The following is a 17,668-nucleotide window of genomic DNA, read 5'->3' on the forward strand; positions in this document are numbered from 1 at the left end:
CTGCCCCTTTTCCTTTTCTCAAATACTACCAACAAGGTCTATTAATAAAGTCAGGTAGTTTTACTTTTTGGCAGTTTCAACAGATAAACAACTCTATTGGTTTTTGCTATTAAGATGAAAGCACTTTTACCCCCTGCAGCGTACACTGCGGATGACTGTTTCCTCCTCCTCTGCAGCTTTCCCCAGCTCGGGGCTGCAGCCATGGCTTTCCACTGCTGTTAATATATTCTGGGACTGTATTTCTTGCAAGAGACTACCAATTCCTGTGGCCCAATCGTCTAACTGCTATATAACAAAAAAGAAAATAAATCCCACTTTATTAAGTTTACTGCTGCTGTAGCTATTTCATTTACACGTCATGTTTGAACTTTGCTATTTAAAATACTAAAAATCCTGCTTGATATGCTGATTTGGAAGTGCCAAGTCTAAAACCTGAAAACTGGGTGTCGCAGTTGTTTTCATGTGAGCAGACATCAAAATAAAGGAAGCGTAATCTTGCTATGAACTTACGGTAATAATGCAGTACAAAAAGAAAAAAAAATTTGCATCACTATATTTTCAGCAAGATAAAGAACTATATTATTTTATGAATAATTTTTAAATATAATTTGGATAAACTCTTGTTCTCTTTGAGGAAATCTAAAAGTCCAGCATCTGGACCACAAAAATGGACAGAGGTGGCCTTTAAGACTATGTGTCAGACAACACAGATAATGGAATCATTGACCTGTTGGGCTACTGAAATAAAATAAAAAATCCAAAAAGCTGAAAAATCTATACTAAATACTTGCTTTTCCCCCAATCTGCTTGAAGATGGGCATTTAAATTCATGCCAAGATAATAAATCACTTTATAAAGCTCATTGTTTTCCCAAGCGAAAAACAGTTTATAGGGAAATTCCATTTTATTGAAAGGCAATTGATTTTAATGCCGTTTTCAAAACCAGTTTTTATTCCAGGTCTGCTCCTTCAAGCTTTAGTTTTATTTACTGCAGCTAGGACTCGGAAAGAGTTCTTTGGTATTAATTTTCATAATTTTTTATAAGATTAAGAAATGTTCAAGTAATGTCCAAAGTTCGACTAAAGGAAGCTGGGGATGAATTGGGAAGAGGAATGCAGATTTTCTCTCTGCTTAGATAAGAATTAGACATGAATTATCTGATAGAACATTTTGATTCAGCAGCATATGTAGCATATCCCTGGTCATAAGCACATGCCATCGTCTCATTGTTTTTTTCAAAATTTATACCTGAAGCTGCACATTTTTGATGAATGACGTTGGAATCAGCCACATGGTGGTGAGTTCATTGCTGTTAGCGCCTGGTCAGTGATGCTCAGCCCTTGCAAAAGACAGACCTGACAAACCCATCCCTCGGCCAATGCACCTCGCACCGTATTCTAGTGAGGGCGTTCGCACACTGACACGAGTATGATTTCCATAAGCAAAACGAGGGTAGCTCCATAAATCAGTGTAGGAGTCCTTACATCATGTGGTAGGCTACTAAGCTTTGCAACACTACACTGGACATTGAGTAGAAGAGATTTGGGACGTGATCCTCTATTAATATAAACTGTCATTACTGCATCAACTACAGCAGCTGAGAGCGTGGCCGGGGGGCTAGATACCAAAAGAATTCTGAAGAGTTCTTCTTCCGTGGATGCATTTGTTGATCTAAACAGGATCCTGCAAAAATGAGAAGGTTTCAGCTTTGGGATGCACCGAAGAGTTTATCAGTGGTTAGTGCTATGAGATGTGCTCATACTCACCTACATTTCCTATTTCAAATGCTGGGATCATTCTATTGGGGTTTTTTTTAGGGTTATTTTGGATTGTTTTGAGGAAATTCTATACAGAAATTAAAAAAAAAAAAAAAAAGATGAGGATATACACCTCTCATAATTCAGCTCCACAGTGTTATGCTGAAGAGACACAAGCTTCCTCTGTTCAGTTCAGAGAAAGTTCAATTTATTTAATTAGCTGTTCTCTCAGTTTACTCAAGTGTAATACTGCGCGTGTGAATTTCCCCACCAGACTACACTTGGAACTTCATAGGTCAGATATAATTTTTAATTATGTTACAGGTAAACGACTGAGTCCAGAGCCTCTTTCAGGAGGATTACAGTCTGTTTCCAAGGCTGGGAACAGATGTAATTTTAGGAATGAACTGCATTTTGCACTGAATGGCATCCTTTCCGATCCACTGAGTTCAACAGGGCCATAGGGGTCAGAAGTAAAGGAAAATTTGGCCTACCATTTTGGCTGTTTCAGTACAACTTTCTTTTCTGTCCTCTACATAATTAATTGCCAGACCTCAGAGAAAATGTCATCCCATTCACTGTAAAATAGGAGCGTCCACGGAGGAAAACAGTTGCATTAGAGAAACACACAAACGACATTAAGGCTACCTAGTTTGATGTTTTCAAACCTTTTTCTTTTCCTCTGCAAACAATGACAGTTTCAATAGGCTCTGAAGCGATACTCTTAACAAATAATACACTAGTCTGTCATATGGTTAATATTAACGTCTCTCTATTCAAACATGCTGAAAACTGAATAGGACAGTTAACATATAACAGTCACACATCCTTTGCTGAGTACAAGATCGCATCTCTAACACGAACTGAAGATACCCTCACCATTTCAGATCTTCATCTGTCATTCAGTCAAACATTTCATTCTCTTAAATACATTGCTCTTCCCCTCTTTCTGGGTCTTTCGGGGGTGCTGAGTGAACACATTCTCTCCATAAAGGCATTGCTTATGATATGGTCCTTTCTTCAACAGAAATCTTGCCGTGTGTTTCCAATATATTGCCAAAAGTGAATTTGCCGAGCTTGGTAGGATTTGGGGTCGAGAAGGCCTTAAATCTGGATTGAAAAGATTTAATTAATTTTGGAACAGCTATTTGTGCGGGATTCTGCACTTTATCGCAGAGAGACCGCCTCTTGATGAAATTAATGGTGAACAATTAATTGTGATCGCACTTCACAAATTATTGAATCAGAGCTTTATAGAGTAGCCAGTTTTTATATTACAGGGATGTTCACAGGGCTTATGGGCAGAGGCAAGCTCACTTTGCTCATGCCCTGAGCTGGCGGGATGTGAACGGCGTCGACAGAAAAGTCACACGACTGTAGAGATGCGAAACTGAGCCCCACTTAATACACCTTTTGTCTTTCAGAGGGTTTATTTGGTGCGGGCTTGGGGCCGTACCCACCACAGGCAGCTCAGCTCACGCGCAGCGAGACTGTGCCCAGCCACAACATACCACAGAAACACGGCAGGTGAGACCACTCCTCGCGGTGACCCCACCTCGCTGCTACGACAAAAGCTCCGTGGCTTTGAAGAAGGGAGGCTGAACAAGGCGTGCCCCATCCCGGGCCATAAAGCATAGCTTGCCCTCAAATATATTTTTATTGAAAACACACAGCAAAGATCACAGCCATAGAAAGTCCTGTAAACAAGACAATTTCATCATCTTAAAAAAAAAAAAAGCGAAACCAAACCAAAACTGAAAAAGAAACCCAAAATAAGACTTGCTGAATGAAGACTGTGAATAGTAATTTTTTTTACTGCCTTAACAAAAATAATGACATACACCTTCAGCATTTCTTTTTCCAAATTTACTTGACAGAGGTTAAAATATTGCTTTATTCTGACTCAACATACAACAGCACTGCGTGATCAATTGTGCTATTTTGGGAAGTCTTGAGACTTGTGAACTGGAAAGTCTGGGGCACATTAATAAATTTAACAATTAATTTGCTGCAAAGGAATATTTTAATACATTCTGCATATACTGTAAATTTTTTTTTAATCAATCTTCTGACATTAACCAGGGAAGGCTATTTAGCAATTATTTATTATAGTTCATTTTCTTTTTCCCCACTAATAAGCAGATACTTTAATACTAATAAAACCTGTAATGTGTCTGTCACTGAACCCAATTCATTGCATTATTGGCATATTGTGTTACAATTTATGGGGGGTGGAGGAACTCAAAAGAAAGCAAATGCAAAAAAATGCTCATAATGCAATCGGGATACGGCAACCAGGAAATGACGTTTCTTCTCTAAGGCCTTGATGCCCTGCAGGGAATGGTTTGTTGAAAAACATCTGCTCTTACATGGCCCCATTAGAATCAGATCTGTGCACGCTTGTGGGTCTGCCCATACTGAACCATCTGCAAGGTTGAAGCTTTAAAGTTCACAAGCCTAAGCCACGATTAAAGTGACTGGAGAACTGAAAGTAGGAACAAATTAGGGCAGCGTGGACACTTATCGGCTGGATTTTGATCATATTGGATCTCCCTGACTATTCTCTGAACAACCCATAATAAAAAATAAGTTAAAAAAAACACACACACACTCAGAAGTGCTCCTTGAGAGCTTACAAATGCCTTCAAAGTATAACAGTTTAGAAATGTTGGGGGGTTGGTAACGAACAACGGAGTTTATGTTCCCACTGAAAAAAACCCAAACCAAACCTGTCGCAATACACGCTTCTGCACTTTCTCTTGTTCTTCCTTGCTCTCCACCAAGGCAGCTCTGATGGGCAAAGCTCAGACGATGGAGCAGCCGTGGGCTCCTGACCACTGCATCTCTACAGACCCCAATCCCACTCCACGCTTGGTCAAACCCAAAGCTTCTAAATGTTTCCATTGACTTTCTTGGGCTGATTGACACACTGAACTAAGGTCGAGAGTTAAGCATCTGGCTTACTTTAGGGATTTATTGTCATTACACTGTAGGTACCAGACCTCAGAAGTAGATGGCTGCGTGCCTATTTCCGTGGTATGAACCTGGAACCAAGAGGAGAGGGGGACAGGGGACCGAGTCTGTGCCGGGGTCACGGGACTTTCTCCCCAGGGTCTGAATCCCTGGCCAGCAGCTCACTGCAGCGCTGCCCTCAGACCAAAAATGAATCTAAGAATGGTCTTGGCCTTCACTGAAAAGAAGATGCATAGCCTAAGCCTTCGGACAGCTGAATGGGACCGTGGTAAAATGCTCTGTAACTGAAACTATATGTGTGATCCTGCCTAGAAAGCACCTGATGTACGCCTCATCCCTCCTGGAACTTTTCCCTTTAAAAAAATATTTTGTTAAAAAACACTATGATATGAGGGCGATTGACTATTTGGTTTCTTCTAAGTAGATGCTCTTAAATTAATGCATATAAATAATTTGTATTTAATTTCCTCCCTTCCTGTTTAGCAAAGCATCGAATGCACAGATCTCTCGTTTCCCCTCCCACAACCCCCACAGAAAGTCACTTGGTCAATACCGAGTCTCTTTGCGTTTCGCTTTTTAAGACAAATTGTGCCTCTCGCTCTGACTTGGCCATGGGGCTCATGGGCAGAAAGGCCGTGTTTTCGCTCGCGCTGCTCTCTGCTTCTACGCTCGCCAGTTCATAGTCCTCCGACCGCCTCGCGTCCGTCAGAATCCGAATCTGCTCCTGCACAGTTTCTAGCAATATTTTGACTTCGTGTTGTTCTGCTATAAGACAATTACTGACTGGGGAACTCACATTGACAAGTTCAGCTGAATAGGAGTTTTTGCACCATTTGATGCCTGTTACTTCAGAAACATTTTGCATTTGCATGCAGGCTTCGTCCAAGCCCACAGACGGGATGATGGGAACGGAGTTGGCCCTTGAAGATGAATAGCCGACCAAGTCCTTCTGATCCACGTTATTAAAATAAGGGGTTGTCTCTCTTGAAGGCAGTTGCATATTTATTGAAGTGTTCTGAGGAGTTTTTAAACCACTGGATGAATACCTGGAAAGAGTAAAAAGAAGTTTTTGTTGTACATCAAGCGGTCAGATGCAACCGGCAGCAGGAGCGCTGTATGAGATGCAGTGAACCGTGCCGAAAAGATACATGTCATTTTTCCCTCACACTAGGAACACTCGGTAATAGTGGGGCCCTGGGGAAAACACCAGACTCTGGAGACCTGCTTTTGATTCTCAGATCTGCTGGTGGCAAACCCCTGCTTTTCTCTCAATCTCACTTTGCCCACCAGTACATGAGAATAGCGACAATTCCTTTTTAAAAGATTTCAGGAGTCATACTGTATTACCAATTTTCTTTGAAATTAAATTTGAAAGTCCATTCCTATGTTCCTAACTGGGGAAACGGCCTGATGCTTTCTTCAACATCAGAACTCTCAATGTCAGATGGCTATTTTAGGAAGACACTTTAAGAAGTTGCAGGAAGAAAGAACTTTAAAAAAAACATGGTTGTGTAGTCTGTATTTACATAGAAATGATTGTCTGTGCTCCCCTTCAAGCAAGCACAGCATCTAAGTGCATGAAAAACATGTCAGTCTTTCAATAGCCCATACTCCTCATGTTGGCCTGATTTGTTTTCTTAGATCTCATCTGGAAATAGAGCTAATATATTGGGCTTGAGCAAATGCCTGTGTTTTCCTGATATTGCTATCCTGTGTTTCAAAAAAACCCCACCTTTACCCTCCATTAATACATATCATAGCATGATTTTATTTATTGTGAAGCAACTTTGGTGAATCTTTATTAACATTTCCATTTGGTTTCAAAGCCAAATTCATTATTCTGATCCGAAAGTGTTTTTGTTTACAGGAAATACTTAAAAAACAGAAATGGAAAGTATACTAAATATAAAATAAAGGAAACGATGACACACAAAAAAAAGATGTTTCCCATCTGAGAAGTCGTATTACTAGAAATTTGGTGCTTTAAGAGTTACTATATCTACGAGTCATGATTGCTAAGGACCACAGACATCACCTCAGTACCGGAACATATTTTATTTATAATCAGCTTTGTGATCATATCACTATTTAATAAGGCAAGCTAATGGTGAACTCTAATATGTTTTATCTGTGGATGAGGAAAGCAACATTTAGATCTGGTGCGGAAGCAGGTGCTTTGAGCTCTGACTTGAAGGGTGTTTTCCTGAAAGCTGCTTAAGCCTGCTGGACTTCACTAGGGATGTCCTTCTACTCAGCCCTGCTGCTTTTTGGCATTAGCAGAAAGAGAAATAAGGAAAAGAAAGTGAATTGCATGAAAGAGCCCTAGTCCAATATTAGCGCACAACGCTAATTAACTGGAAATGCCTCCTTTGGCCCCATCCTCCTGGCGAGTCGTCAGCCAGGAGAGAGAGGAGGAGATATCTTCAGGCTCATTTCCAGCAGAGCGCCAATGACTTGTAATTAACTCGTCTATGGTGGCACTGTGTTTGTACAACTGCTTGACACCTTAACCTGTACACGTGCACGCATGCAGTTCTGTGCAGCCCCTGTACGAAAACTCTCTGGGCATCCCCAAAAGACCAGAAAAGGCAGCTGGGAGCTCTGCAATAAGGTGTTGGGATCTTTGTTGCTACCTGATGGAAAGAGATACTGCTTTGGGAAGTGGGACCTGGGGGAATAATATAGCAAGCAGCTTTTTTGGACACGTGCTAGAACTTCTTGTACATGCCATACAGCTGCATTTACGTTTTACATCTGAGCCCGCTGAGACTCAGCTTTTGGTGAATTACATTTGCCCTATGCTTAGACGCACTTGTAGCCATTTACGGACGGCCTTTTCAGAACGGTCTTCAAGAATCAGTATGAATGAAATACTGATCAGGGATATTATTCCCGAGGGAGGACAATTGAAAAAAATAAATGAAAACAAAACAGTGCAGACCTTTGGGTTGTGCCCATTCTTGTTTCCTTTGCTTATTATATAACTGTTCAAACGACTATAGCTGGAGAGATCGCATCAGTTGCATTATTCCCTTTTTTGGTAATTCGGGCCCTAAATATATTCTGGGCTGCACCCTGAAAACAAAGGGAGTGAATGTTTTTAATGACTTTCACATGCAATGGATGTATTGTATGGGTGATATATAAGCAAAACCAAGAAAAGACTGAATTAAAATGGGTTTTGTGAGAAAACAGTAACATTTGCCAATTCCATAACAGCGATTCAATTATTCTTCGTACTTCGAAAACTAATTGTCAGCAACAATAGCATGTAACGCAACACCTGGCATATTTCCATAGTATTTTTTGAAGTACAGATAGACACACCAATTTTATGCCAGAATTACATGTTTCTGCCCTGCGCTCACAGGGCTTTCACACAGGAGGACTGAGGTTGAATTAAAGCACATAGACTGCATGCAACAGGCACGGTCTTAAATGAGTAGGGTTATTAACATCTAAACCACGTGAGACGCAGCTTTTGGTTAATTACAAACCGATCCATGCTTCTACTTGTGACATCCGACTGCTGCTGTTTTCAATAGACTGAGACTTAGACCTATAATTGCAGAATCTTAACTACATTTTCCTATAATTAACTTTCACAGAACTATAGTTCCTCCTAAGAAAGATATGTCTTTTTATCTGAAAAAATATTTTGTCTAAATAAATTCATTCCTGTGCATGTATTTCAAAGAGCAGCTCCCCACCCTCTTCCTAAAACCAAGCAAAAAAAAGAAACTCAAACATTTATAAATATGCAACAGTAATTATGTTATACAGTGTTTAAGAGTCTAAATTAAAGAATGAAACTGAAAGAAGCATAATAATTTTACTGCCCCCTTAAAGTAGATATTAAAGAGAGACAAAAGGGATCGGAACTTAAAATACAAAATGTTTTTTTTTATTTAGCATAGTACCAATAGCTCTGCTATAAGCCCTATTGCTACAGGTGTTCAGTATACACCTGCCTGACGACAAGGTGCGTTAAGATGAATGGGAGTCATTCCAGTGGCATTACTAGGCTTTGGTTCAGCCTCGTAAGCACACAGACCTATATATACACACCCCTATATATACACACCCCATTTTCTACCTGTAGATACGACACACTGGGTCTTGTATACGTAAACACATCTATACCTGCATATGTACACATCCACAGGCTATAAGGCACTACTTCTAACGCTTCAGACTCTGTAATGCAAACAGCTGTCGCTAAAAACACGCGATCAAACCCCTGCCCACTTAACCGCATGTAAACTCCTGACACACTCAGGTACTCAAATGGCTCTCTGAGACGTAACTGGCACCTAGATGGTTTGTTTTCTTTAAGCCCCTCATTTCCTTCAAGCAGCACATTGATTAAATAACCGATATTAGCTGTATTCGGCTCAAACTCTGCAGATATTAGATCCTGTTGCAAATAATGAGGTCTGGTGCTTCTTGAAGCGAGCAAAAGCTTTCTTCTTGATGTGGGATGGGAAGAGAAGCACTTTTACAGGGCTAGACAAAAACTAACCAGGTAAATTAGCCTCTTTTATATAAAATATAAACATACAAAATGTGACTACACTTCAGCCAGAGCTGCTGATGGGTGAACTTCAGACGGCTCACAGAATTAGGACAATAAACCACTTTGATTTGTGCATCCCTACAGGGAAAGATGAAGGTGAGAAGGGAAAAGAAAGGAAGGAGTGTAACTTCTGCAGGGAATAAGGGAACTTTTCATTTGGACTGGAAATCTAATAAGAATACAAATAGTATGAAATTAGCAGATATTTAGATGGTAAAAAGCCATCTGATTTTGGGGAAACCTCTTCCTAAGTTAGAAGAATTCCGCATAAATAGAATTAGTGAATTATTTTATTTTTGTTCAGAGGTAAGATGCATACTTAATATTTTGGTTGAAGAGATTACTTCATTGTTGCAACAGAAAATAACTTGCAAAAAGTTTTGTTATGCTCTTAAAAGCCTTCATTTTCATAAAAACCACCATCAGTAAAACACCGTAATAAAACAAGATCAAAGAACTGCTTTTGTTTTCACACCTAACGGTGACATTTAAAAAATTCCTTTCCATGGGTACTAGTTGAAGACTTTTGGTATTGTATTTGTGATATATACACAGACCGCTGTGACTCCCTGTCACAGCATGACCTGTTCGTGCACCCAGAGAACTCCTTCAGAGAAAGGTCCCATTGTTAGAGTCAATATTTGGAAGGTCTAATTCTACAGACATCCCTAGCGCACAAAATAAGGATGAAGTGCTTTAGTGGACTGAGGCCAGAAGGGGCCACAGTCTGGTCCAAATATCAACCTTTTGCAGAACTGCAAATTTAAAATGTAGGCCAGTACGAGATGATGCTATAATATCCCACACTGATTTCCTAGAGAAGCGTAAATAAAACTCCCAGCAAGACAGCTTTGCCGGTTTCTACCTCCCTTCTCAACCTAGGAAGGGGCTGCAGCCCCCTCCAGAGCCCGTGTTAGAAGACGCTGCCACTGAAGGGGGAAGGCTGTTGGCCTGCGCCTTTCAGGAAGGGTTGCATTCGGAGTCACAATTTTCATAAGGAATTATACACACATTGTCACACAAATGAACAATAATATATTTACTGCAAGAAGTAATAAACGAGTTTTTCCTTAGAAGAAGCAAAAAGTAACAATGAAAGAAGTATGAGAGAAACTTGTACTTTTTAACAGAAGTCACCAGACACCCAAACCTTTCGCTGCCTTGCTTTCTTCCTTCCTAGCTAAGCCTTGTTCTCAGCCTGTCTTTACTAATTGCTGTGGCCAACTTTGTTAGGTAGATTCAGCTACAAGCGTTCAGTGAGCCAAGTCCCCCTCTCACAGAGTTCCCCAGAGTGGGGGATCCTGCTGCAGGTTGGGACGCGTGGCCAGGGAGGCGCGGGAAAAAGGTGTGCAACAACACACATGTGTAACGATGCTTATTCTTGGTCGGCACTTGTGGCTGGCCGTTCCCAGGAGGTCAGAGTGGATAGTGATAACACGCAGGTGACCCCAGTTCTGCACTTCATAAAGACGGTTCCAGTACCAAAACGTGCAGCTGCCTTCTCACAGTGTAACCACTCGCTTCGCTGCACTTAGCTGTGACTTACACGTGTCCAAATGAAACTGGTGCTTTTTTATGCCATTCCAGGTATCACTCCTAGTTTTACGTACAATATGTTCGTAGTGATTCTGGAAAGTCTTTGGAAATCTACAGGCATATGTAAATATTATGCAAAATACCTCAGCAATTGCAGAAGACTTCAAAGGCAGCTGTAGGTGCTCAGGAGCACTTTTGAAATTCAGACCTTACTGAGCTGGAGCTCACACTCAATATTCTAATAAGCTGAATTAAAAAAGGAAAAATATTGGATTCTTTGTGCATTTCCAAAGACAAACCTGTGTGATCGGTCTTCAGTCTACAGCAAATAAAATTCACAATGTACATAGATTTATTTAAAAAAACAGGAAAGTTGGACTTCTGTATTATTTTCTCTTATTTGCCCAGTGCTGATGGGAGAAAAAACTGCTATGCAAAAGTTACTAGAACATCACGGCACTGCTAGAAAAAGCATCAGTTAGAAAGAGTAACGTTGCCGATCACTTACATTTTGTCTAATCACTCCTCCTACAGCCTCTCAAAGGCTTGAAAAGAGCAGCCAGCAAAATAAAAATGTATTACCTTCGAAGAGCCAGTACGCTGAAAACATTCTTCTGCTTTCAGTACTATAAGCCCTGGATCCACAGTACATTACACCAAAGTTGGAAGGACTGCAATGGCAAAGCACATTAACCGCGTGACAGCAGCCACTCACAAACGGGCTCACTGCAGTTACGTTAGTACTTACCCGTGACAAGGTATCGTGTCCTGGTCTGTGATCCTTGACTCTTCGAGCTGTTGATATGCTGGTCCTGTCATTCCATTGAACCTACCCCGAGGTAAGGGAGGAGTCCTCCGAAAGGCATTTCTATGTAGCATCCCACTTTTTTGTCCTGGGCTGCAGCATGAAGAGAGACTTCTAGGAACAACACCAAGAGTACAGTAACAATTATCACAGCAAAAGTGTAAGCTTTTGCAAATTAAAGATTCAGGATTAATAACTCATGGATTACTGTTTTTTATAAACTTTGCTGTGGTGGCCTATGACATCAGTAGAAATTCTCTATGGAAATATAGTACTATAATCCACAGTTACCCGCTGTTTATGCCGTATTTAATACACTACCTCTCTTCCACAAATGAAAAGTAATTGCCTGGTATATTAAATGTATTCTTGTACTTGATGAATGATGCTTCTTTCTTTCCGTGCTGCATCCCATAACCCTGCTATATAGAGCTGACTCCTCAGACAGTGTAAGTGGACAGCACAGCCCCATCATACCTACAGCTGAGCTCAAAATCAGATCTTAGATTTAGATCCCACTGTATCATCTATCAACCTACGGGGTCCTGCTTCCTGAGACAGCAACATTAAATTGGGAAAAAATGTAAGTGAAGAGTGTAAGTGAAGCTTATCAGCAGCTTGAAGAAATCATCCATAACACGTTTTCCCCATGCTGACCAAGATTTCTTTTCTATATTGTTTTATTCTTGTTTTATTCTTGTTTTATATGCATGGATTGTTTTCTTCTTTATACATAGATAAATGCTGTTCCTTTAAGTGATATAATACAAACTTGAATATGATAAAAACAAGTAATAGTTTTCTACTTATTTTAGAAAATTGCTTTTGTAAAGAACATTTTTGTACTGTTTTGGAAGGAGAATGGATTTTTTCCATTTCATGCAGGAATTAAAAGGCATCTAGAATCCGTAGTTTTGGTATATTAACCATAAATTCAGCTGTTGCTAATGCAAAAATAAGGGAACATAGAATTAAGGGAAGACATGACCTGTTTCTACTGTTAACAGTAGGTAACAGTACTGCATGGTGTGACTGGCTATTAATTTTCCAGCTACTCCTATTTCTCTTGACATCTCCTGGGTTTCAGGAATGAGTATGTATTACCTAATATTCTGTCACATCCTTAATAATGTTTTAATATAGGTTTTGTAGATGCATTTTAAGAATTACTATTTTTGGTTACACGAATAATTTGAGCTTCTGACACAATTCAGCTACGCAAAAGACTTTTGATAAGTTTGCTTCTCTTTTCCTATTATAATGTGACTTAAAAGCAATCTGCATTTTATACCTAGTGGGAACTTTATTTATAGTTAGGGCCACATCCACTCCCAAAGCAATTCTTGCTTGGACGAAGTATGTTGGACAAATTCTCTTGGTACATTTCCATTAAACCTGACCTTTTCTCCCCAAAGTCAAAACATAAGAAATTCAACAGTCTCTACCCTACTGCTCAGGCTAGCAGTGTTCCATCACGGTCTCTGCTCTGTTCTCTTCCACATTTTTACTTTCCTGGTTCTTTATGATTGAAAAGATCTCTAACCCATAGCAATAGCACTCCCTCAAGGATTTTTGATGCTTCCTTAAATAAATTTTTCCTTAGCTATTAACGAGGTCGTGAAAAAAACTTTCTTAAAAAAACGAAGTGCTGGCTTTCAATTCCAAAGCCTGAGTTCAAGTTGTGAGTTACAGTTCATATTCTGTAGAATAACACTTCCACCTCAGAAAACAATTGACAATTTCTGCTCAGGAGAGTCTGAGATTATTACAGCAGGGGATCTTAAAAGATGCAGCTGAATGAATAATTCGCGATGGATAATGGATTTCAGGGCTTTTTTTATTGATTGCGGAGCATTCATCAATGTAGTAGAAAAGTCAACAAACTGATTAACTTAACAGACTTTAGATTGATTGCAAATATGTGAAACTAGGAAGGCATTGTTTAATGTGGTTGGTTTGATGCTCTTGCACATCTTCCGTCTTGGTTGACAGCACAATGTCTCCCATCTAATGACATGCAAATTCACAAAAGCTCTGCATTACACAGATGCAATTGCAACACATACAGCTATACCTGAGATAATTGGTATGAACTGCAGCGAAGATGCATATAAAAGCCCTATCTGTACTTCCTTCAACTTGCACTGAAACTCTCGTTGCTACATCTGACACTAGACGCCTTGGGCGGCTGAAGGTGCGTGGGCTGGTTAGACCGAAGGGATCCGGCAGATGCCAACATCTTCCTGCAATCACAGCCGCTCCAGCACCGACAGAGCTTAAGCAATCGATTTGTTGCTAATGTGCTTTCAACATTTCTGACAGAAAAAAACGGAGGGGAAAATGAACAAAGATATTTTGTGGTCATGGACAAGACCAATTCACTAAGAAGGACCAGGAAATATTTACAGACAGCGCCAAGCTGCAGGATAACGCTTATTTCTTGAAGCACCAAAGACAAGATAGTAACAATGTTTGTTAAAAGTTCTATGAAAAAGTAACTCCAGCATAATACAGTTTTTCCTTTTTCACAAAACTGCTATGAACGTCAGCGTACTCTTCCTCCAAAAATGTTAATATAGTCCCTCTCAGGCTTCTGTTCTATTGCTCACGTGAAGTGTTCCTCTCCCTGAGGAAGTGTTCCTCTCCATTCAGAGTTCTTCAGGGAAACCATTATGGTTTCTTCCTCCCTGTACTCCAGTCTAGTCTAAGTGGGTAAAAGAAACCAGCTCACATAACTAAACTGTTCAATAAAAGAGACCAATTAGGAAAGCCGTAGCAGATAGGTCTTTGAAATCCATTAATCAATTACTCCAGAATAACAAAAATCAGAGTATGTTTGAACTGGTTCACAAGTAATGCATAAACTAGGGAGAAATACAGTTCTGATGAATTTATGGTTTGAAAGAAGAAGTTCAACCATCTGCAAAGTTAATTAAGAATTTGGGATTCGTTGTTGCAAATTGTTTTGTGTGAAATTTTTCTTTAGGTTGAGCAACCAAGCAACAACAAAGTCTATCTCAGCAGGTGGAGTATTCTCTTCTCAAGGCACATACACAACTCCCAAGTGCAGTTAACCACGTTCATGAAGAGGGGAACACTTGCAGTGAATTTACAGCAACTCTGGGAATCCTCCTGTACTACTTTTTAATTAATTACTAAAGAACATTGATTATACATCACATTATGAACACATTCAGAAGGAACTTTGTCAATAGGAACATGAAGAGCATTAACAAGAGGATGACAATTAAAGTGTTAAAACTTTAGACAGGATCCCAGTCCTTCCCTTCTTGTTCAATATGCACAACGGAGCTACAGAAATAGTGCTTATAACCATGATCGCATGTATAACTATTTTACTTATTCAGGATTGTAATTCATGAAAAGAAAGACACTAAGTTGAGGGAGGAAGGAAAGTTCTAAAACTTATTGTAAATACTCTGGCTTTGTACCTGCAAAACCTATACAGGGAGGCGTATTATGTTACATACTATATTACGTACTGATCACAAGATGCAAACATTAGTGCTGAAGATGAGGTTTTTGTCCTTGCAAGACAGAAACAGTAAATACATACCCTAATGAAAGAGCTACCTGCTAGGTAGACAGGGTCTTCTGATGTTCCCTAGGAGCTACACTTTTAGGCTAAGTTAGGTAATCTACTGCTAACATTTGTACATATCAACTGTTCAGACTTTCATCCAATTTTCAGTTTTAATAAAAAGCATCTGTTGTACCTGAGAACACAAGCATCTCTCAGCAAATACCGTGCAACAATAATACCACTGTATCACAAAGCCCTTTTGTCAGATCGTTTACAAGAACGAGATGACCCACAATGAGCGCGTCTCTGCTGGAGCCTGTGTTATAGATGGCTCCTCAAAGGGAGAAAGTTAGCATAATATTTGGGACTTCAATAAAGCTCTATGTGATTAAGATAATACTAAGACTGTAAGGAGATTATTATACCAAAAAAGCCACGGCATAAGGGAACTGAACCTAATAGTTTTGTTCCTTTTTTACCTATAGCATTCTGTATCCCAAGCATTTAAACACCACTTTTTTCCTGTGTCTTTGCAAAGTAGTCATGTTCTGCCTCAGTACACAATTACTGTCTAGGAAAACACCTAATCTACAATGGCACGATGACCTGTGTTTTCTAGCTCGTGTTCATGAACTGTTACAGCCAGTCAGGTTCTCAGCCCAGGTGATGGAGTGGGACTTGTAGCCTGCTGTTTGCAAAACTCTCTTCTCCCTTCACACATGCAGGAGAAGCTTTCCAGCAGCCGGCCTATACCTACAAATCTACTGTTGATTTCTGGAATGGGAGCATTGTTGCTTCCGTTATAGATTCACATATTCACATTCACCATGAAGGACATGGGCGGGTCCACAGGAGGGCCATGAAGATGATCCGAGGGCTGGAGCACCTCTCCTATGAAGACAGGCTGAGAGAGTTGGGGCTGTTCAGCCTGGAGAAGAGAAGGCTCTGGGGAGACCTTATAGTGGCCTTTCAGTACCTGCAGGGGGCCTACAGGAAAGCTGGGGAGGGGCTGTTTGCAAGGGCATGTAGCGATAGGACGAGGGGCAATTGTTTTAAACAGGAGCAAGGTAGGTTTAGATTAGACATTAGGAAGAAGTTCTTTACAATGAGGGTGGTGAGACGCTGGCACAGGTTGCCCAGAGAGGTGGTGGAGGCCCCATCCCTGGAGACATTCAAGGCCAGGCTTGATGAGGCTCTGAGCAACTTGATCTATTGAAGATGTCCCTGCTTACTGCAGGGGGGTTGGACTAGGTGACCTTTAAAGGTCCCTTCCAACCCAACGCATTCTATGATTCTATGATATTCAGGGAATAGCATGTGCCAGGGCTGATCGGGGACTGTGCAACTCAACATAAATCCCTCAACACTACCTATATCATCTGGTCACCATTCCAGTTCCACCATAAAAGGAAAAGGGAACAGAGCATTCGAAGGTACCTCAGTGGCACTGAGTTTAATCATCTGCCATAACTTCATCATATACTCCCTATAGCGCATTGATCAACCTTCATCCTCAGACTACAATGATAACCAGGCTACTACTCCAGAAAGTTATTTTATATTGAAAACTTTGAGGCTTCTTTTCAGTTTAAAATTATTTATGATGAGTATACATCTATTTGTCATGTGTGTCACCATACTCCTTGATTTTAATGAGGTCTTTTACTTCTCACTAAGCTTTCTCTGATGTATTTATAAGCAGCAGTCATATACTCTCTTCAGTGAACTGAAGACTGAAACAAGACAGACTCTAATGCTTTCAACGAACACAGATTATTAATTGCTCATATTAGCTCATGAATGCAATTTGAGCCCATAGTAATCAAGAGGCCATTTTAACCAGGTGAGATAATAGTGGTGCATTCACTATAGCACTGTATGCTATATTCAAATGAAGTGACAAGTGTCTCATAAAGTGGTTTTAATGTTTCTGACTTTCTGATGGAAATGTTTTGATTAATACTTCCTCTCATCCCATTTATCTTTTGCACGGCGGCATCACTTTGTGACTTAGTTATCCTTTGAGCAAGTAGTATATACTGAACATTTTCTTCCTCATTTGTTTCTTAAATTTTGTTATTAGTTCCCAAATGCCTGACCTTGTATTTAGTACTGATGAGCTTCAACCCCCCTCTGTCACGCCACTCTTCAAAGTTATTCAACTAATTCTTTATAACTAGGTCCTTTTATGTTCTGAGTCTATCTTTTAACTATTTTTTTCAGTATGTTCCAACTTTTTTGTGCCAGTCATGTACAAAAGCATTAAACAAAATTTGTCCCCAGTGTTGACTACTTCTTTGGGAGCTCCATTAGGGCTCCACTGGTGAATGTCTTCAGCCCGGCACTTACCTTCTCAATGTAACTCCTTACTATCTTCCTTTTAACCACCTCTGTATATGTGCATTATAGTTTTTCTGCCTCTCTCTACTTTCTCTCATTAAAGGCATTAGACACGTGACAACAAATCAAATGTTCAC

At 40.1% G+C, this 17,668-nt stretch overlaps 1 protein-coding gene across 1 annotated transcript in view; it reads right to left on the reverse strand.

Moving 5' to 3' along the window:
• Positions 1-5,268: 5,268 nt before the first annotated feature.
• NRG3 (neuregulin 3) overlaps positions 5,269-17,668 on the reverse strand; it is a 409,872-nt gene continuing 397,472 nt past the window's right edge. Inside the window, exons 8-9 of the mRNA XM_054206415.1 lie at positions 11,591-11,761; positions 5,269-5,776 (exon numbers count right to left, since the gene is read on the reverse strand). Coding sequence (XP_054062390.1) covers positions 5,269-5,776; positions 11,591-11,761 — 679 coding nt within the window. The remainder of the gene's footprint in view (positions 5,777-11,590; positions 11,762-17,668) is intronic.

The sequence above is a fragment of the Rissa tridactyla genome, chromosome 6 (assembly GCF_028500815.1).
Source record: "Rissa tridactyla isolate bRisTri1 chromosome 6, bRisTri1.patW.cur.20221130, whole genome shotgun sequence".
Classification (NCBI taxonomy): Eukaryota; Metazoa; Chordata; class Aves; order Charadriiformes; family Laridae; genus Rissa; species Rissa tridactyla.